Source organism: Podarcis muralis, chromosome 11 (assembly GCF_964188315.1).
Source record: "Podarcis muralis chromosome 11, rPodMur119.hap1.1, whole genome shotgun sequence".
In the NCBI taxonomy this organism is placed as follows: Eukaryota; Metazoa; Chordata; class Lepidosauria; order Squamata; family Lacertidae; genus Podarcis; species Podarcis muralis.
This window is the reverse complement of record NC_135665.1, coordinates 23,930,840-23,953,900: the sequence shown is the minus strand read 5'-3', so window position 1 is coordinate 23,953,900 and position 23,061 is coordinate 23,930,840. Positions and strand designations below refer to the sequence as shown.

The following is a 23,061-nucleotide window of genomic DNA, read 5'->3' as shown; positions in this document are numbered from 1 at the left end:
TGATGTACTGATGGTATGTAACACCTGTGAAGTTAGCAAAAATGTATAAGATAAGTAACAAATGTTGGAAATGTAAAGAAAAAGAAGGTACCTTTTTCATATTTGGTGGGAATGTAAGAAGGTAAAATGCTTTTGGGAAATGATTTATAATGAATTGAAGAAAATGTTGAAATATACATTTGTTAAGAAACCAGAAGCATTTTTACTAGGCATTACAGGTAATGAGATAAATAAGAAAGGAAGGAAGTTATGTTTATATGCAGTGACAGCAGCAAGAATATTGATGGCCCAGAAATGGAAACAGGAGGAATTACCTACGATAGAAGAATTGAGAACTAAAATGATGGATTATGCAGAACTGGACAGAATGACAGGAAGGATCCGGAATCGACGAGATCAAAGATTTACAGAAGATTGGGAAAAGTTTATCCAATATATGCAAAAACTGAGTGATAATAAAATTACGTTTGTAAGCTTTAAGGAAGCTCTGTGAGGGGAAAGGGTTAAAAGGGCAGAAATGTGTAAAAAGTAACAATAGGAAGGAATGGCAGACAAATTGAGGGAAGTCAAAAAAGAGAAGTAAGATGTAATTAAGATGTATGGAATGTATGAATTTGTTTTTGTATTTGAAAACTAATAAAAATATAATATATAAAAAAGAGAGAGAAAAGAAATCATGCTCCAGTGGCGCAGCAGCAGCAGGAGGCCCCATTAGCAAAAGTGGTGCTTCAGGTTAAGAACAGTTTCAGGTTAAGAACGGACCTCCGGAACGAATTAAGTACTTAACCTGAGGTACCACTGTACTCTTCTTCAGTCTTTGTGAAACAGATACCGTTACACTTCAGAACAGACCCCTTTGCATGTTTTTAGTGATCTGCACCAATCACCAGAGCAGGGTTTTGTTTTTTTGCCTGCCTGCTCACTTCAGTCTTCTCTCCTTTGTGTGGTCTGACTACAGACCCCAGATGTACTTGAGCAGCCTTATAATGACCCAGTTCATTCCATGCTGGTAGTGTGCATGGAAACAAACTTCTATACCGGCATCCCCCTTTGTTAACTCAGGTCCAGCAGAAGGTCAACAGGGAAGCAAATCACACCCCAAATAAATTACATCAAAATTCCACAAATTTTGATTGAGTGCACTTCCGGATAAGTGATCTCAAACCTCTCTCCACGTGAATCTACAAGGACCCTGAGATCATCTTCTGAGGCCCTTCTTCAGGTGCCTCCTCCATGAGAGGTCTGGAGAGTGGCAACACAAGAACAGGCCTTTTCTTCTCCCCCCAGGGAGGTTCAGCTAGCACCTTCATTATATACCTTTAGGCACCAGGTGAAAACCAGGCCATTGACTGATTGACATCTGCTGCCCTTTTCAAATGTGCTGTGAAAGGGGAGGTTATAGAGTTGTCTTTGTTTTTATTATGTATTTTATGTTTTTCATATTGTGATTTTATGTTGAGAATCTCCCTGAGATCAACGGGTATAGGTTGGTATACAAATTTAAAACAATAAATAAGAATAAGAATACTATATTTAACAAGGATACCTCTTGTCACCATTCAACACTTCCTCATATTCAGTTCAGAGATTTGATTACTGGGCCTCAAAACAACTACCCTGTTACCTTAATACTTCTACAGCTAATAAAAGAGAACATATTCTGTTGAAAACAGACTGGGGGGAAATGTTCTGCTGAGACAGTGACCTTATTAGATTAAAATGTAAGGATAAGTAGGCCGTAAGCTCTTGAAGTAGCAGCAGAGAAACTGTTTTATTGAACAATTATGTGCACATATTAATAAAGCTTTACTGAGTACACATTCAACATTCTGAGCTCCCAAGCAGAAACAATCGCCACCATCACTACTATACTGTAACAGCATAATCAGCTCAGAAAAGTATGAAACACCCCAGAAAAGCTAAAACTAACCACAGAAATTACAACAGTATATTGAAGTGTTGGTCGCAATTCATATCAAACTAGTAAAATACCTCCCAGTATGTTCCATAGCAAAGAAGGGAATTCTTAATAATCCCATGTAGGGTAAAGCAACCTGTTTCTCCACACCCTCAAGAGAATATTGCCCATCCTCATTTTTAACTTTTTCATGGTGTTCCCCAGTGGATAGCTTGGTTGGTTAGAGAGAGTGGTGCTGATAACGCCAAGATTGCAGGATCAATCCCCATATGGGACAGCTGCATATTCCTGCATTGCAGGAGGCTGGGCTAGAAGATGATCCTCAAGGGCCCTTCAAACTCTACAATTTTATTATCTTAATTTTATTTCCTGGTTATCTGCCAGCACCCTTCACTCCAACGCCACAACTTCCACCTAGCCTAAATGTCAGCCTCCCTCACAGCAGCTTCCTTCCCGACACAAGTAACAGCTGGATTGAGATGGGGAGACAAAGCTGTGAAAGCATGAGTTCCCAGTCCTAACTCTACCCAGAAATGTGATTTTATTTTATTTTATTTAAAAAAATCACATAACACCAAAGTGTGTATTTAACACAACATGCAAGTTATGATAAACCTCCTTTACATGCAAGTTAAGAAACGTCCTTTACAATAAACCACTAAGAAAAAATGAGCTTATAACCCTTGAGGGGCGGAGCTTCAAAAAACAAAATACTGTATAGCTTTACCTTCCATTTTACAGGGTAGGTTGAAATACGAACTTGAATATCTTAAAAACCTAACATAGCCATACCATCTCTTAGTAACCTGAAGCTTACCCATGATGATAAATTTTGCTGGGATATTTATAGGAGTGTGTTTGACTGATCTAGCTGAACAGTTTTATGTTTGTTTACACAGTCATGTCTGCATCACATTTTCAGTTAAATTGATCCAATTTGTTCAAAATGATTAAGTGTGAAAGGAAACCAAACAGTGAAGTGCCAAACGATTAGTAGCAATTGTGCACCTTTTAAATTTTTTTAAAAAAATGAGCATTTTGGTTCACACCGTATCAATGAAGTCTATTTTCAGTCTTCCTAAGACTCATTAAAAAAAAAAAGACTATTTTAAGATGCTGGACATAGTGCAGCATAAAGTTATTTTCAAAACAATCTAGACACAAATCTATATAAAATGCCTTTTCCTGCAATAAAAATACATACATCAGCTTGAGGAAACACTATTTATAAACATCTGTTTTCTCCACTACTTCGATCCTCTGGCATCAAACATATTTTCCCCTTATGGTTTTTCTTTTTAACTGAAATCAATAGCAGGTGATCTTCAGTTGTAATGGACAATTGATCACAAGGAGATGAGTGTGTTTATCATATTCTAACATTATACTGAGTGTAGGAAACAGCAACTTGGACTTCTGGTGCTTGTTAGGTCATTTTGCATAGCTACACACTAGATGTAAATGATTTTTCAAGTACTTTAACACCTTTGTGAGACAAGAGTGCCTTTAAGATGTTCTCAGCTGTCATTATTTTAGTTTTTGAATTGAGACAAAAAATTAAAATACCTGGTGTCCTGACTAATCAGGTTCATATTTTCAATTGGTCAAACCATTAAAAAAAAAAATATATATAAATTAAACCAAATGCCGTATTTTTCGCCCTATAGGACGCACTGTCCCATAAGGCGCACCTAGTTTTTTTTTGGGGGGGGGGGAATAAAGGGGAAAAAATTATCCCCCCCCCCCAGGCTCGAGCTCCCAGCTGCTTGCGGAGAGGTGTGCGAAGCCTGGAGAGCGTGAGGGGTCGGTGCGCACCGACCCCTCTCGCTCTCCAGGCTTCAGCGAAAGCCTGCATTCGCCCCATAGGACGCACACACATTTCCCCTTCATTTTTGGAGGGGAAAAAGTGTGTCCTATAGGGCGAAAAAAACGGTAGGTTAACTGGATAAAACAGATCAGTTATAGATTTGTATGATGTCAAGATGAACACGAGCAGGGGGAAAGCTGATTCATTTATTTAAACTAATGGTGCAGCTACAGAAATGAAGAACATACTTCTTGGTAAACTACAAAGAAAGAGGAAGAGAGAAATCAATAGCAGAAAACCACAAAGGGTAGTTCCAAGCACACAAAACCAAATCCTATTTCATGCCAAGCCCAATCATTCTTCTTGGGATAAATTCATAACATTTTGTGAACTACGAACAGGCCATGGCACAAAGATTGTTATTTCTTTACATGTTTGGCGACTCTTTTGTGGTTGATTATGATGTCCTCCTTTCGAAGCACCCTATCGAAACTTACTAGCTTCAGGGTAAGTGAACACAAAAACAAGAAGGTTCAATATTGTTCTATGTTCCATAAAGTCAAGAATGTCCTACTGTAAAAATGGCAGCATCTCACAGCGGAGGTAGGAGCAAGAGGTCCTTGTTCTACACACATGGATTACCAGAGCCAGCTCTCTATACAAAAGAGTTGTGACATAACCTGCCTTATGCATAAACAGGGTTGTTGTTTTTCAGCTGGAACTCAGTGGAACTCTGTTCCGGCACCTCTCAGGTGGGCGCCACTGGCATTATAAGAGAACAAGGGAGGCGTTCATGGGGTTCCGGCACCTCTTTTTCTAGAAAAATAGCACTGTGTATAACCACAAGTACACTTGGGAAATAACTGCGTTTTGGTTACTATGTGCACGTTAAAATATTTACTAAATATTTAGTAACCATTTTATCTATCCTGGGGGCTCACGGAATAATCTTATTTAGCTGTTCAATCTTTAATACTCATTAAGTTCATTCCATAGCCTTGGGCAAATTGCTATTTCCCAATCCCACTGAAAAGCTTGCTTCAAAGGCAAAAATGTGTTAACTTCAGAATGACATGAGCCCTCAGAGGCTTGTAGGGTCCTGTTTGTAAAATATTTTAAGGATAATATATCCTGTATTTATAGCTACTTTGATTTGGACACTATTTTTTGCCAATCTTGTTGAAAGCACTTATTTAGGTGGCTGAATGAGTTTCAGTTGTTGATGCCCAAGGGTATTGTAAAGGCATATGGAGGGATAAAACCTACCTCCTCTGTGCTCAACTTCCCCTGAAATATCAGGTTGGTAGTTTAGGGGTGCTGTTAGCCTTATCCAAGCAGTCTCAATCGCACTGGCACAAAGCACCTTTCAAAAGCTTAGGCTAATGCACCAGTTACAGTCTCTCCTGATAAAGACAGTCTAGACCAGGCGTAGGCAACCCAAGGCCCGGGGGCCGGATGCGACCCAATCACCTTCTCAATGTGGCCTGTGGACAGTCCGGGAATCAGTGTGTTTTTACATGAGCAGTGTTCTGTACTGAAGTTCTCACCCTGGGCCAGCAGGGGGATACTGTAGATAGTTTTCACTCAGGTCCACATCAGTTATTTTAGGCAGGAAACCCTGGGTTGTTGTTGCTACAATGTTGACAGCCGGCTGCCTATAAAAGCAGGCCGGCTGAGCTGTTTGCTGTTCAGTTCTGTTCCAGCTTACAAAATAAAGAGCTGCTTTGGAGAAATCCCACTGTCGTCTGCCATGTCTACCCACTATTCAACAAGCAGAATGTGTCCTTTTATTTAAAATGAATCTCTGAGTTATTTGTGGGGCATAGGAATTTGTTCATTCCCCCCCCCCAAAAAAAAATAGTCCGGCCCACCACATGGTCTGAGGGACGGGGGACCAGCCCATGGCTGAAAAAAGTTACTGACCCCTGGTATAGCCGCAGTTATTCCTGCACCGATAGCATCTCATTCAGAGCACATGGTGTTGCTTGCTGGAGAAATGCAATTAGTGCAGAGCACATCAGTAAGTTGATTAACTGGAATCAGACAAATGGAACACATCTCTTCAGTTCACAAAGTGTTGTGCTGCCTTCCCATCTGTTCCTACGCAAAATTCAAAGTGCAGATATTGACCCTAAGTGACTGGTACATTAAGGACCAGTTTTCCTTGCGTGAAACCACCTGGGTGTTAAGAATGGTCTCTAATGCTCTGTTCTGGGTCACTCTGACTTCCAAAGGAAGCTGAATTGTGACAGGAAACAGGACTTTTTCAATGATGCCCTCCATTATCCTATCTGCATTTCCTCTACGGGGAATCTAGCACTCCCATTATTTTGTAATCAGTGCCTGATGAACAGCTTTTATTTCGGTTTCTTTCTTCTTTTCTGTATTTAAGAAGCTAACTCTTCTTTTAGGCTGGTATTTTATTTTAAGCTACCTTGCTATGATTTGTCAAAACAACAAGGTCACAGTGAAATCATTATTAAGCAAATTTCACTGTGACCTTATTGTTTTGACCTGTGAACCTTAAGTGAGCATACATGCTCCTTAAAGCACCTGATAAGGGAAGTTAGGATGCAAACATAAGAAAACTATTTTCCAGAAACCAGTAATTGTTTTATGTTTCACCATAAAATAAATGTAAAGGAATCATCATTCTATACCCTTGTTCTGTAAGATTTCCAGCTGCATCTTCTATGAGAAAAATGATACACAAAATCCCCACTTAATCACAACAATATCTGAACAATCAGAGAACAGCTGCAGTGCACTGAACTGAGCCAAGGTAGTTAAATGCCAAAATTTGTATTAACTCCATGCATAATGGTGACTTCTGCTCATATAATGCTTATAGTTCTCAACTATACACCAGTAAAATCCAACGTATGTCAGAGCACTGCTAAAAAAGAAAAGTATGCACTGTGCTGCTAGACTTTATTTGAGATAGTCAGGTAAAGAATAGGCTTAACACATGATTGAATCGCTAAAGAAAACCATGAATCACAAATCAGGAGAATTCGGAGAATTCCAGTTCCACCGAAACCAGTGGAACTTGAACATTAAACTGTGCACTTTTTGAAATAAATGGAGGGTAGAACTTTGCCCCAAAGGGGTAAAATACCGGCGAAGGCGGCGTAGAGACAGGAGGCAAAGGCGGGGTTGTCGGGCTGGCGTCCTGGTAAGATTGCAGAGGAGTCCATCTAAACCACCGCTCCCTAGCATATTTCTTGCTAATGTGAGATCTCTTGCCAACAAGATGGATGAATTGAGGCTGCAGGCAGCAAAGAACAGCCTTGTAAAAGATTGCTGCGTTTTATTTGTCATTGAGACATGGCTTCAACCGTCCATACCAGACACAGCTATTCAGTTGGAAGGCTGTGCGGTACATCGTCATGACCGAGGCATGGACTTCGGAAAAACCAAAGGAGGGGGGCTGTGTGTATATGTGAACAAATGCTGGTCCAATAATTTGAAGACTGTGGGCAGTCACTGTTCACCGGATTTGGAATATGTGGCTGTTAAATGTAGACCAGCCTATCTCCCTAGGGAGTTCACAGCTGTTATGTTAACTGGTGTGTACGTGCCACCAGATGCCAATGCCAACTTGGCTTTGGGATGCCTGCAGAGCCTTATCAGCAGCCAGCAAGACAAGTATCCTGAAGCTGTGCACATCATTGCGGGAGACTTCAACCATGTTGAACTTAAAACAGTGCTCCCAACGCTCTATCAGCATGTGAAATGTCCCACAAGAGGGGACAAGACACTGGATAAAGTTTATTCGAATGTAAATCACGGCTATAGGGCTTTACAGCTGCCACACTTGGGCCAGTCCGACCATATGTCTCTGTTCCTGGTACCAGCATATATCCCACTCAGGAAACGGGCTCCCACAATATTAAAATCTGTTAAAATCTGGCCTGAAGGTGCTATTCACCAGCTGCAGGACTGTTTTGAGAGAACCAATTGGGATATTTTCGATCGTTCAGACCTGGAGGAGCACACGGTGGCAGTTCTGTGCTATATCAATCACTGCACAGACACTGTCACAGTAAATAAATCCATCCGGTTTTACCCCAATCAGAAACCCTGGATGAATAGAGAGGTCCAGTGCCTGTTGCGGGAAAGGAACAGGGCTTTCAGGTCAGGCGAGGTGCAGCTTTACAGTGTGGCAAGAGCAAACTTGAAGAGGGGTATTCGACGGGCAAAATTGGATTATAGGCTGAGGATTGAGGATAATTTAAGGAGCAACAACACAAGACAGATGTGGCAGGGGATTCAGCATATTACCAACTACAAACCTAACCTTGGTGCTGTTGACGGTGACCCTTTGCTGGCGGAGGAGCTTAACCTCTTCTTTGCTCGCTTCGAGAAGGAGCCACCTGAGACGCCGGTATTACAGCCACCAGCCCATAGGGGCCCCTCATTCACGGTAGAGGAACATGAGGTGAGACAGGTATTGAGGATGGCGAATCCGAGGAAGGCGGCTGGACCTGATGGCATCACTGGAAAGGTGTTGAAGGGCTGTGCGGATCAGCTGGCGAGGGTCTTTACTAAGATCTTCAATAAGTCCTTACACCAGTCTATTGTCCCACCCTGCCTGAAGTCGTCAACTATTGTCCCTCTGCCTAAAAAATCCACAATCAGTAGTTTGAATGACTACAGACCAGTTGCACTGACTCCAATCATCATGAAGTGTTTTGAGAAACTGGTGCGCCGTCACATTATTTCCTGTCTTCCATCAACTTTTGACAACTACCAGTTTGCATACAGGGCAAATAGATCCACAGAAGACGCTATCACCACCACTCTCCATGCTGCTCTGTCCCATCTGGAGCAGCCGGGGAGTTATGTGAGGCTGCTGTTTGTGGATTTTAGCTCTGCTTTTAACACTATCCTCCCCCATAGACTGGTGTCCAAGCTAGAGGCGATTGGACTCTCCAACTCCACCTGTCTCTGGGTTTTGGATTTTTTGTCAGAACGTTCTCAGAGGGTTAGAGTAGGGTCACATATGTCCACAGCCCTTAGCCTTAACACCGGCTCACCACAGGGTTGTGTGTTGAGTCCCCTGCTCTATGCTCTCTATACGTATGACTGTACAGCCATCTATTCCAGCAACAAAATCATCAAGTTTGCTGATGACACTACGGTGGTAGGGCTCATTTCAGGAGGGGATGAGTCCGCCTATCGGGACGAGGTGGAGCGGCTCTGTGTTTGGTGTGGAGAGAACAATCTGGCTCTTAATACGGCTAAGACCAAGGAATTGGTGGTGGATTACAGGGAAAAAAAGGCGGACATTCAGCCCTTGTATATCAACGGGGAACGGGTGGAGAGGGTGGCGGAATTCAGGTTTTTGGGAGTAACTATCGATCAGGGCATGACTTGGAGCGCAAATACCACTGCTCTGGTGAAGAAGGCCCAGCAGAGAATTTATTTCCTCAGACTTTTAAAGAAGAACAATCTGAGTGAGAGACTGCTGGTGTCCTTCTACCGAGGCTCCATAGAGAGCATTCTTACATACTGTATTTGTACTTGGTTCTCCAGTTGTACAGCTAGGGAGAGGAAGGTGCTCCAGAAGGTCATAACCACAGCCCAAAGGATTATTGGTCATCCTCTCCCATCTTTGGAAGAACTGTACGGTTCCCGTTGTCTTAGGAAAGCAAACAACATCCTGCAGGATTCATCTCACCCGGGACACAGTCTGTTTGCACTACTGCCTTCTGGCAGGAGATATAGAAACATCAAGTCAAGGACAAATAGACTGAAAAACAGTTTCTATCCAAGAGCTGTGGCCTTTTTGAACGCTGTAACTCGATAGTGTGACCTGGGAGTTTGATGGGTGTTGGTGTGGGTGTGGCTGGAATGTGGTTTGTTTGGTTGTTGTTGTTGTTTTGCTTTTGTTGTTTTTAAGGGATGGCATCCAATTTCGTTGCACTTGTGCAATGTTGCACTTGTGTAATGACAATAAAGAATCTATTCTATTCTATTCTATTCTTTTTGAAATAAATGGAGGGTAGAACTTTGCCCCAAAGTACAGGCAATGACCCTGTGGCAAGCATGAACCTCCATGGCCCTACCATTGGCCTCAACGTACATGGGGCAGGGACACGGAGACAGTACAATGGAAATAATAATCACAGTGTGGGAAAGACCCTGGACAAGAGTCCTAGTGGACATTGGAAAGGCCGGGACCTTCAGTATTCGCAACTGCTTCATTGGGGCAAGACCTGGAAAAGGTTGCAGAGGGTAACCCTAGGCCGGAGCTGTGGTTTGTTTCCTTGAATAAGCAGTTAACTTCATTGGCCTTGGGTGACTTATTGTTTTATTTTGCTGACCTAAGCCTGGCTCCAACCCTGACAGTGGATGAGTGGTGTTTTATTCTGGGCAGACAAGGCATTTAGCAACAGCACCACCAGGCCAGAGGGTTGGCTGCCCAGTATCCCCAGATCCTGAAATACAGTGGGCGAAGCAGAAAGAGCACGGGTTCTGATGGACTCCTCTTCACCAATGGATACCAGTCCCACTCCCATCCCGCCCTTGACCCTGGCCCCAACACATAACATCATTGACCCACCTCAAAGACATAGAAACGCAGCAGAGAGCAGTGTCTGGGGAACATCCACAAGGAGACATTTACAAAAACAAAAGCCGGATGTGACTCACAAAAATTCCACACTCCCTCCTGCCTCGCACCCACATCTAGACCACATCCAGTCTCTCACCTCCAGAGAAGGAGATAAACATTGCTCACAAAGTCTACAAAACAATAAAAGGGGCTGAGCCCATGCCTTAACCCAAAGACACCAGTGCAGGTGAACTGGTTTGGGGAGAGAACCCTGAACAGCTGCAGCCACTCAGGCTAATGGTCTACAGGCTGTGGAGCCCAGTCCTGATGAAAATACCTCCCAGAAACAAGAGCAGCTGCTTTTGCAAGGGGGGGGGGTAAGGGGCTTGGTCAGTGTTTCCCAAACTTGGTTCACCAGCTGCTAGGGATGATGGGAACTGTAGTCCAAAAACAGTTGGAGATCCAAGTTTGGGAAACACTAGGCTTGGTGTTAACCAATACCAGTACCTCTCCTGCTCTTCCAGCCAGCTGCCTCTCCCCCACTTACTTCTGCTTCTGTATGAGGAATTATCAAGGCAGGAATCCCATTTCCAGCTCCAATTTAAAAAATGCTTCAAGTGAAAGCAAGTCTTTCAAAGCAAGAACTCTGGCAATTCTATAGGTAACTTTTGCACCCAGAAAAGTTGCTTTCCGGGGCAATAAACTTGACAGATTTACAAACCTGAAGCCTACAAATTGAGATGCCCCCTTTTTTTCTCCAACCCACCCATTATTAATGACCAGTTCACAGCTTTTATAGAGAACAAATGCTACGATTCTTCCTTTTATGTAATTATAGGATGCATAAGACAATAAAAATGCATAAGAATTTATTATGCAAGCCTTGAAAGATCAGAGCAACTATATAAATGTCCCAATTTTATCAGATTCTGCTTAAGGGAAAACATTCTATTATAAAGATGCCAAATTTATTTCAACCTTGCCCCCCTCCCCACTCAAAAATCCATGTCATTTAGTTCCCAAGTAGCTAATTTTGAGATTTCTCCCCTTAGGGTCCCCCCGCAACAGATTTTATGTGTTTGTGCATACCTCAGTCTCCCCCTTAGTCTACTGATATCTCCCTCTTCTGCATGGTTGGCTGTGTTTCTAGCTACATAATTGTGGGCTCTTCCCCCTGAAGTTCAGAAAACAAAAATAAAGTGATTGCCAGCAAAGCTACAGTATGGCATATCTGTTTCGGAGGGGACTCACAACAAATCATTTGCTTTCTATTTAATTAAGACTGACCTACACCATTACTCACACACAAGACAATTTAATGAAAACTGCACATATCAGCTGCAGAGAACACAGAAAATGGGATGCACAGTTCTTACAATAGGTCATTTATCTTGACATTATGCTAATGGCAGTAAAACCTTGGAGCAAAACACAGTTAACATGTTTACCACAAAGTTCTTCGTGTTAGATTGTTCTGCGTAAACATGACTGCCACTTTTCCCCCACCAATGCTCTTCTGCAACTAAGATAAATAGTTCTTTGGAAAGTCATGTTGTCTTAATCTATTTACAGACAGGAGTGCCCGATTCGATGCATGTTTACTCTTAAGCAAACACTGCTCACTTCAAGGAAGCTTATTCCCAACCCGGGTTGTATCCAATGTTAGTCCTGCACAGAGCAGATCCACTGAAATGACTAACTTAGGACCTTCTATTTCAGTGGGTCTACTCAGAGGAAAGCTTAGTTGGCGATGGTAGCCATCTGAGGATAGTACATCTACTTGCTAACATTAATTTACTCCCAGCATGGTGTGCAACAACACCAGCGATGGCATTTAAAGCATACATAATAGAAATACAAATTCAGTGCCAATACACATAAAAAGCCAATCTGCTGTTATGACCACAAGCCTTAAAATCAATTTGCATGTTTGTTCTGTTTGAGAACTCCCAATATTATTTTTATCCCTTGGCTCCACTAAAAAGAGGTATTACTTACCTACAAACGCTTATTCTGGAGAGTGCTGTGCATAGTAATAAGAGCCGTAATCTTATATCATCAGAAGACCAACATGAAAACTAAATGCCCATGAAATTTTACAGCCAAACTCTAAAGCAGAAGAGGGCATAGAGTTCTGAGCTACAACATTGTTGTTGTTGTTGTTGTTGTTGTTGTTGTTGTTGTTGTTGTTGTTAGCTACCCATCTGACTGGGTTGCCCCAGCCACTCTGGGCGGCTCCCAACAGAATATTAAAAACACAATAAAACATCAACCATTAAAAACTTCCCTAAACAGGATGCCTTCTAAAAGTAAAATAGTTGTTTATTTCCTTAAACATCTGATGGGAGGGCTTTCCATAGGGAGGGTGCCACTACCGAGAAGGCCCTCTGCCTGGTTCCCTGTAACTTCACTTTTTGCATTGAGGGATCAGGATATAGTCTGGCAAATCACATTTCCAATCTAGTCAAAATTAGGTACTTTTAGCATTTGGCTCAATTCTATTGGACAAACATTAGCAATATGCTAACTCTCTACAAGCAGAACAGTTTCAGACTGTCATGGAATATCAACACATTGGATACTTTCAATGGCCTGCATTCTATACCTGCCCCATTCTTAAAGCTCAAAAACCACCTCATTTGCACTATCACATCTCTCCCAGCCCTCCAACCTGTGCAAAAGATTTTCAGGACTGTTTTGTCTTCTTTTTTCAGTAGGTGGCACCCTAATGCTATCTTGTCAGTTAACCCTCTGGTGAAAAGAGCTGTGTAGTTCACCAACGAACAGCAGCAAAGTCAGTGTCAATCGCATACATGATGAAACATAATTCTAGAGAACTAAGTCACAGTTTCTCTGGAATTTTTCAGCTTAAGTAGCCAGGATTAGGCACACACCTCAGAAAAAGGGCAGTAGCTAGACACAGTTCAAGCTGTAAACAGCTATCACTGCAATTGCATCCCTCAGCATAAACATTAAACAAAAGCTTGCACAAAAGTATATCGGTAATTTTATTTCAAAGTAACTTTTGCTCACATTCTTGATACAAAATTATCACCAATGCTTTTAAACAATTGGCAAATGAAGTGTATAGTTCATAAAATTATTTATAAAGTTAGTTTGAAATTGAGTTAATAAACAAAGACCATACTTTTAGCAGACAATTATTTAGAACTAGAGAAGAACAAGGCATAGGTGTGTTAGATAGATAATTTATTACGGTCAAAGACCGTATAACACAATGATGACAGCATTCATAAAGATAAAATATACAATTAGAGCAGATTTGGGCTACCATAAAAATTGACCCTGAGGCACCCCAAAGGGCGACTTCAGCTTTTCCCTAGCAAGCTATTTTATTCTGGAGGATGATCTGTGGCTACAAATCTGGGCCAGAATCTGGCTACCAGCCAGGTCATCTTGTGATCTTTGCCTAAGGCATAGGTGTGGTTTTTTTCATTCTAGGTTTAAATCCGTGTTTCCCAGACTTGGGTGTCCAGCTGTTTTGGACTATAATTCCCATCATCCCTGACTACTGGTCCTAATAGCTAGGAATGGTGGGAATCGTAGTCCAAAAACAGATGGAGACCCAAGTTTGGAAAAAAATTGGTTTAAATGATCTCCTAAAGTAGAGATGGGGAACCTGTGCCCCTCCAGACACTGTTGGATTCCAACATTTATCCATCTCAACGAGCCTGGCCAATGATCACGGATGATGGGATATGTAGTCCCGCAACATTGGAAAGGTCACAGGTTCCCCATTCATGGCCTAATGCTTAAGATTCTGGCCTTGATCAATTCATTATTCACTCTCATATTACAAATCTAATTAAACTATCATGTCAAGGGCTGGCAACCAGGGTGGATAAAAATCAATGATTATTTTTTAAAAAGGGGATTTTTAAAATTTAAATCAGTTTTTTTATTTAAATCAGTTTTTTTTAATCAGTTTTTTTTAATTTAAATTGGATTTTTAAAATAAACTGCTTTTGGAGGAAAAATCTTTCTAAAGATAGTTTTCTATTTAAGTTCTGTTATAGTCCAAAGGCTATTCATCAGGAAATAAGGATTTGTTTTAAGTTTTTCATGTGTGCTAAAACTCAGTCTAAGGTTTTTGTTTTTTTTAAAAAAAGTTTAACCACATCAGTTAACAAACACGGATACATATGCTATAATGTTATTGTTTTAGCTAAATTGATTGTTTAAATTGTTATTGAGGAAATTATTATTTTTCTCCTTCCAATAAAGTACAGCAGAAAAGTTGTCCAAATATAAACAGTTAACTTACTAAACCTCACAATAATTTCATAATTATCGGTCTATGTATTTCTAATAGTATAACCAAATCAGTATTTTTTGATATAACTGTAAAAACTACTCTGAAAATTTATTATTCCAAAAATGAAACCTTCCTACTGGTTGTAAATATTAAGAGTATACCAGCAAGAATGAGTCTTTCTGTAAAAAATGATTTAAATCAAGTCTTACTGACTAGTGATTTAAATAATGATTTAAATCGGTTTGATTTAAATCAAATCCACCCTGGTGGCAACTAAACCTGCAATCCTAAGTAAACTTACTAGGAAGCTAATACCCACTTAAGAAAGTTGCATTTACTTATTTATATATAACCTAATATAAAATTAAGAAATGCTTATATTCTTCTGTGTCGACAATCAAGCATCTGGGCTGTGAACTCAGACAGCTCCAAGTAGGATAGCAAAATACTAACAGTTTCACATAATATACGTAATTAAAAGGCTAGGACTTCATGAGAAACCAGGTTTTTTAAGAACATATGTTTTCTATTAATGAAGGAATTTTTAAGAGATTGCAAAATATTGCATCTTGCTATTATAAAATAACCCTTAACAGTCTAAACTACCTACACAGCACAAAGTATGTTTTCACACATAATGGCCTTTTAAAGGGCATCCAGAAAAAGATGTGAATTAAGTAGGCCTCTCCACCAAAAAGAAATTTATGGAATGCTTAACATTATGTGCCCTACTTTGACATCCTATACAGGTTGAATGCTTGTTCACTACTAAAACTAAAGCACAGAAGTTGATGCTACCAGCAAGGCTGCAATCTTTGCTCCCTTTGAATGAGAGGGTATATTGCTTGAACATACTTCCCTATCCATTGTTGACCCATCAGCTTTGGCAGGGCCACCATATCTGGACAGAGATAGCCTAACTTCTGTCGCCTCTGCTCTGGAAATCTCTAAGTAAGATCACTGCAACCCATTAAAAGTGGGGATGCCTCCGAATAAACTTCAGTCCGGTTCGGAAACTTAATCTGGTACAGCATTCAGTGGCCAGGAGAAACTTTTTCAAGCTCTAATATGTTGCAAGGATGGCACCTATCCTTAAAGAGAAGTTTGGCTAATTTGCTATGTAGGATCTTAGAGGGCAAAACGTTAAAATGTGTCAACAAAACTGTTATTCTGTACTTAGGTAACTACAGAAAAATGTAGATGTGATATGAATTTCTTAAAAGCAGACTAAGACAGGCCCAGACTGTACTGCACGTGGTCCATTAGCTGATGCATGTAGCTTTTTTTCAAATCTGTATCTTTTATTCTCTAAACCATAGATTTGCACTAGGTACAAAGACAGCAGATAAAAAGAAGACGAACCAGCAACAGAAACTTCCCCCATTAACTCTCTTTCCCACATAGATACAAAAGAATTGAGCAATACCTGATACAACAGAGAAATATAGGAGGGGCAAGAAAGCAGATTCCAAGTTTTAATGAGCTAAGTCTGACTTTCATGGTTAAGGGTAGTACTAGCGACACATTTAGGTGTGCCCAGTATAGGTCCAAGAAAGAAACACCAAGCTGTTCCTAATGAAAACTTAAGCCCAGAAAACCAGATTGAGGCTCCATACAAATTCTGGTTCGCAACTTTTGCTGTGTTCACCCATAGGGTGCTGCAACGAATTTACTGCTTTTTGTGAAGAAATATCAAGGCAATGCAATTAGTGTATATTTTCGTTCGGACTGTGCTAATTTGCATTGCACAGTCCAGTTGGTAATAAAAGCCATTCCTGAGATACTTGCAGGAATCAACTTGTTCTAACTTGTGGCTATCCATGGTCTTGGAACACTTGGCCTTCATTTATATATATATTGTATAGTTAGATATTCTTTCCTACAGTAATCTGCAAATCAAATGAGCAATCGTCTAAGTTCTAAAAAGGTTTGCAAGAGGATGAGAAGTTATTGAACCCACATTTGTGGGAAGATCAGTCAAGAAGAAGTTTAATAAGATGGAAGCAAGGACACATCATTGCCTAACTTCTCAGGGGGGAAACACCACATCAGTCTGTGACAACGTACAGCATCACTGCTGATCACATGGTGCATCTATAAAGGCATCAATTTCCTGGTTTTGTGGAACTTCAGTCAAAATGAGATCAGGTTAACTCTGGTCTTAAAACTGCAGTGTTTTTTAAAAAAAACAATAAACAACTATTAGGGGTAGAGCTGCCCGAAACAGATGCAGCCTAAAATCCTCTTTCCCAGTTCTCTGATTTTCATGCAGAGAAACAAGCTGTTGCTACTTGCCAGAACCATAAGCTTGAGAACTAAGCAAGTATCAATGGGGAGTTCTTGATGACCACTTCATACATTTTCCAAAGCACACCTGTGCATAGACGTAGGAAATAAATGTACAGCCAAGTTTAGCAAAATGTTTTACACATAGCAGTTTGTAGTATGTTCCCAATATGTATAGTTTAAAATACACGCACAAATTCCGCAAATGATGCTAAAACAAGCATGCCGGAAAGAAAATGATTTACTCCAGTAAACTAGATCAGGCTTCCTCAATCTCGCCCCTCCAGATGTTTTTGGCCTACAACTCCCATGATACCTAGCTAGCAGGACCAGTGGTCAGGGATGATGGGAATTGTAGTCTGGAGGGCCGAGGTTGAGGAAGCCTGAACTAGATAATACCACGATGGTGGCCGTATCTGTGTAATCTTTACTTTTAGACAATGGAGGCATAATGAAACAACGCTTACCCAAACTGTTATTGCTGCTTGTTGGCCAGGAAGCTATTCTATCCCTTAAAGTTTTCTTTTTGCAAGAGTCATCTGATTTCACAGAGAGTTCCACTTCTTCCTTCCTGATTTCTCGCACAAGCTGCATGCGGCATCGTGTGAATTCCTGAAAGGAAATCTTCCCACTTTCATCTGCGCCAAGTTGATGCATGATCTCAGCCACAGAATCCTCCATGTTCAGTTGGCGGCAAACCATCAGCAAGTCATTCCTAGACACATGAGAGAAAGGGGAAAGGGAGAAAGAGAAGACCCAAACAATTGTAGTTTAGTACAAAGACAAGCACCTCTGTATTGGATGATTAGTAACCAGTAATTCAAAACAAGTTTTCAAGTCTGATAAAGTAACTTCATTTTTTCTCCCATTTCTTAAAAGGATAAGATTTCAGCCACAGAAGTGATGTCTGAACCGGGGCCGTCTCTACCCAGGGGTGCAAGGGGTGTGGTGCATCTGGGCGCCGAACTCTGAGAGGTGGCAAATGCATACCGATTCCTCTTGATCAGTGGCAGTGAAAAGCAATGAAGTGGAAGTCCCCATCTCCCCTACTCTGTCATTCTGTTACTCTGTAGCATCAAACAGAAGCAGTTTTTTCACTGCGTTGTTGTTACAGGTGAGTGATCACCCCCCCCCCAAAAAAAGGTCAACAACTTTGAGTTCACCTACCTTAAAAAAAAGGGGTGCTGGGCGGATCTGGTTTGAAAGACGGCCCTGGTATGAACATATGGTAAACTCCAGTGCTTTCTTGGCAGAGCCACATAAAGCAAACCCTTGAGAAACTACATACCTGTACTTTATGTTCTGGCATTTGTAGGTGCCTTGATCATTGCAACTGAGAATGACCAAGACTATACAGAGGCTGTGAAACACATAAACAACAAAGCAGAAGTGAAACAAACTGATGTATATTGTGCTCTAGGAGGCTTGGTTTGGTCAGAATCGAGTATACACTTCCAGAGTTAACACTAAAGACATTACTTCTGGTAAATGAGCTATCATAGCCGCTAGAAGGCTGTGAAAATTTGTGTCCCGGGTTTTTTACTCATCTACCCATGTGCTGCTATCTGAAACCAAAGAGGTGCATTGGTTTGCCAGATGTGAAATATATTGGCATTATTTTCAGCTCTACTTTTAAAACCTTGAAATTATTAGCTGAGAGAATATGTGACTGTTTCTAACAAAAATAATAATTTTTCTTTTCTTTTAATTGTATTCTTTTGCAGTTTTGTTGTTTGTTGCCCTGGAGTCCTTCGGGGTTAACGGTGGGATAAAAATTTATTAAATTAAATTAAAATAATGTTCTATTGACACACTTCAAAACTCTAATGCCAATCTGTTCTACAAAAGGATGCCTTAAATATTTGTTTGGCTGGAATCTGATCATACAACAAATCCAAACAGCTGACCTACTATATATCCTTGTTCTGACTTTTTTTAGAGTAAAGCTATATCTACTGCAACCAATTCAATGTTTACACAGGTGAATTGGGCATTTTCCTCTCCACACAATCACTCCCAAACTTGAGGTGACATATTACAAGTTCTGTGAACCACACAGTATACATGGGTACAACCTTTGGCCATTTCTATTACCAAATCTGCAAAAAAACATAAGATCGAAAGCTGAAAACAACCCACACCAATACATGCAGATAAAACCAAGTCAGATGTGGAAGCTCCACCACCCCCAAAAATTCAGGGAATGGTAGCTTGGGAGAGGGGTTCTCTCTGTGGTAGCCTTTAAGTTGTGCAACTCCCTTTCCGCAGAGGTGTATCTAACACCTTTACAGAAAGGTGCTTTATATACAGTCAGACTACTGATCCATCTCAGGATTGTCTGCACTGACTGACAGTGGCTTTCCAAGATTTCAGAGAGGTTTCTCTTCCAGTCCTACCTGGTGCTCCTGGGAACTTCTGGACCATGGCCCTCCCCCCTCCCTCTTTTATATCTTCTGCTGCACACTTTACCTTCGCTTTGACAGCTCAGGTGTTTTTCTGAGACCTAGCTCTTCTGCTTTGTTTAACCTACACTATGCTAGCTTTGTTTGGAATTGTTTTACTTGTATGATTATATTGTTGTAACTCACCCTGTGACCCTATGGCAGCTAAAAAAATCTTACAGATAAAATGAAGGAATTTCCTCTATGCATGCCAAAAACAACTTTAGATGCGGGGGGAGGGGGGTTTCCAATGGTAGCGTAACACTATTATTTCCAAGTTTTTCATCAAGAAGCCTTGAAAACTTCACGGAATCATAGCATTGCTGAGATAGAAGGGTCATCGGGTCCAACTTTCAGCAGCAGTTATCTCAACGAAAGCATCCAGGACAGATGGCCATCCAACCTCTGCTGAAAACCCTCCAGAAAAGGAGAGTCCACAACATGGGTAGGCAAACTAAAGCCCGGGGGTCAGATCTGGCCCAATCGCCCTCTAAATCCAGCCCACGGACAGTCCGGGAATCAGCGTGTTTTTACATGAGTAGAATGTGTCCTTTTATTTAAAATGCATCTCTGGGTTATTTGTGGGGCATAGGAATTCATTCATTTCCCCCAAAAAATATAGTCTGGCCCCCCTCACAAGGTCTGAGGGACAGTGGACCGGCCCTCTGCTGAAAAAGTCTGCTGACCCCTGGTCCACCTCCTCTTGTGGGAGTCTGTTCAACTGCCGAATAACTTTGGTGCCCTTTTGATACTATGGGAATAACTTTTTATTTGCCCGTGCTTTTTAGTATCACCTTTCAGGTCTTATACTAGTACAGTGGTATCTCGGGTTAAGTACTTAATTCGTTCCAGAAGTCTGTTTTTAACCTGAAACTGCTCTTAACCTGGAGCACCACTTTAGCTAATGGGGCCTCCTGCTGCTGCCGTGCCACTGAAGCAGGATTTCTGTTCTCATCCTGAAGCAAAGTTCTTAACCTGAAGCACTATTTTTGGGTTAGCGGAGTCTGTAACCTGAAGCGTATGTAACCCAAGGTACCACTGTACTGTGTGTGGGTTTCAAAGTCTTGCCTTTCAGTTAAATCCTAACACAAGTTTACAGAGCCCTTAAAATCCATCCTAACATTGGAACCCATCTAAAAAAGTATATCAGTGCGGAAAAGCTTAGCTCGGAACAATTAACCTAAGCTGCCTAGAGCTATAAGCATGGGGAACAATTTCCTGGCCTCCAACATATTACTGCTACATGCCACAAAATGTAACATTGCACTGGCTTTATAATCTTCCACACTGCCAAGACTGTCAGTCACTGTATGTAATTCATATATTTTTTAAAACTCCAGTATTAATGTAGTGGAATGTACTCATAGATTTACTGCATATCTGGTTCACTCAGTGTCCATTAACCTTGCTGATTTAGTGACACAGAAAGTGTTTTCGACTCATAAATACCCATTTGAGCATGTGAGGAGGGGGGGGGGAGGAAATCAAAGCTAATTTGCCTCTTTCAGGAAATTATTTTAAAAGAACTTGCATAGCAGTATCCAATTAAAGATCCCAGAACTACAAGATGGTTAAGCCAACATAACGTTCTTGCTAAGCGATAAGAAACGAAAACCAAAAGACAAACATGAAAGCTGAAACCACAGCGGCTTTCCCCACTACTAAGACAAGTCTCCCCCAAAGACAAGTCAAAGAATGTGAAATATGGCAAGGTTCCTGCTGCAACGTATTTCAACCGCCAGCTGCTACTCTGGGAAAAGTCCCAATGCTAATAGGAGTACGATGAGACAGATTCATTTCTAACACTATTAATTGATCAAAGAGATACTGGCAAGTTAAAATAGCTTCAATTCTCTGTGATGCAGACATTTAGAAGGCTCTTGGGAAGTCTGCAGCAGAGTAGAAGATCAAAATTTTGCAGCATAAACACAGTGGGAATCCTATCCACGAAAACAACATTGTCAAACTGGCTTAAGGATTTATTATTTAGGTTCTATAAATAAAAGAACAATCCGACTGCATTCAGGGAGACCTTGACTTCCGTGTAAGAACCTCCTTAGCATGTGAAACAGCCCTGTGACAGCCTCTAGAACAGGGGTCCTCAAACTTTTTAAACAGGTGGCCAGTTCACTGTCCCTTAGACACAACTGGGACCGGACTATAGTTTGAAAAAAGCTCATAATCTCTGTGCTTTCTGTTCTTCCACCTTATCAGCTCTTCTTGTCCTTGGACTGAGCAGAGGAATGCTTTCTAGAGACAGTGAATCTGTTGGCTCTCTCTCCCCACAGTGCTTCTTCTCCTAGCTGTTCCTCATCCAGTATTTCCCAGCTTCTGCCTTCTGAACTATGTCCCTCTGCAAACCACTGTTCCAAATCTATATTATCCTCCTGCTCCTGGGAAGATTCAGGATCCTGATCAGAAGCAGGGGGAGGGGAAGGCTCCCACCATTCCTCCTCAGCGCAGCCCTCCTCAGCACGGTCCCTGACACAGAACAGCACCACTCTACTGTAGATTGACTAAAAGGCCCAAGGCAAGGATGTAGGGTTCTTTAGGTTGCTCACAATCCCCTATGATCAAACTACACCAGCTATATACTTTAACAAAACAATTTTATTCCTTCACAAAATATACAGAACATATTATTATAGTCAATTTAAATCGGGGCTTCCCAAACATGGGTCTCTAATTCTTTTGGACTACAACTCCTATCATCCCTAGCTAACAGAACCAATGGTCATGGATGATGGGAATTGTAACATAAAACAAAAGCAAAGCGATATAGTAATTAATATTTTAACATATTTCTCTGATTATAAAATTTTAAAAAATAACTTTCTTCTAGGTGTTCCATAGTGATAGTTCGGTTTGGGGTGAGTGAGTAATTCATTAAGAAAAAAAAGCACAGGGTTACCAAAATGCTCTTAATCTGCTATCATCAGATTTATGTCTTTTAAAAAAATGTAAATCTTTCTTGTAGCAAATGCTGTATTGAATTTTATTTGGCAAAACCATACCGATTTCACTTCACAGTTAATGTTCTCATGAGCCACGTTTTAATTTCGGAGGGTAGCACTTTCTTATTATTACGGTTAATTATATAATATAAATTAATATATAATTTAATGTTCTAAATTTCTTGCCACCTTTACTGAGATTGTGCAAATATGCTTTGCATATTTTAAAATTTAGTTCCCAATAAAAGTATCAGCAGGAATTAGGTGGCAAATGTTCTCATTAAGATGAACCGTGCTAATTAACACCCAGGGAACAGCCACTAAACAAGGGAGATAGTCCCTATTTTCGCTGCTAATTCTGTCAGATGCACATGAATACTCTCAGCAACAGCAGAGAGAGCTTACAGGTATTCAAGTAGTTCTTTCCAAACCAATTTCGCAGGCTTGTCTGGACAACCCTGCTACCACCCATCCTGCCTGAAGTGTTCAGTGAAGTGCATTGTGACTTTAATTTGTTCTTTACCCCTTGTTTACTTTTTTAAAAATGGAAGGAGGGAGGGGAAGGTTTCATTACAATTCTCTACATCTTGGAATGCTCTTCTCCTTCTTATTAGTCCCAATTTACACTTGCTAAGGAAGGCTCCTCAGACAAAAATGTTTGGCAGGAGGCCCACATGAAGGAGAAAGCAATCTTTGAACTCTGAAAATGGAAGCAATCCAAAATAAAACAAGGGTTGCATTGTATTTCAGAAGCTTCTGCCTTGATCAACTGGAAGGCTCAAAAGAGTGCAAATGCTGATACTGGCCATGTTCAGACAAT

At 40.9% G+C, this 23,061-nt stretch overlaps 1 protein-coding gene across 2 annotated transcripts in view; it reads right to left on the bottom strand.

Moving 5' to 3' along the window:
• The window catches only part of MCC (MCC regulator of Wnt signaling pathway), a 207,950-nt gene that overhangs the window by 169,558 nt on the left and 15,331 nt on the right, over positions 1-23,061 (bottom strand). Inside the window, exon 2 of one of the 2 annotated variants that reach the window (XM_028749466.2) lies at positions 17,314-17,561. The exons of the other annotated variant lie outside the window; for it this stretch is intronic. Coding sequence (XP_028605299.2) covers positions 17,314-17,561 — 248 coding nt within the window. The remainder of the gene's footprint in view (positions 1-17,313; positions 17,562-23,061) is intronic. 2 annotated transcript variants of the gene reach the window in all.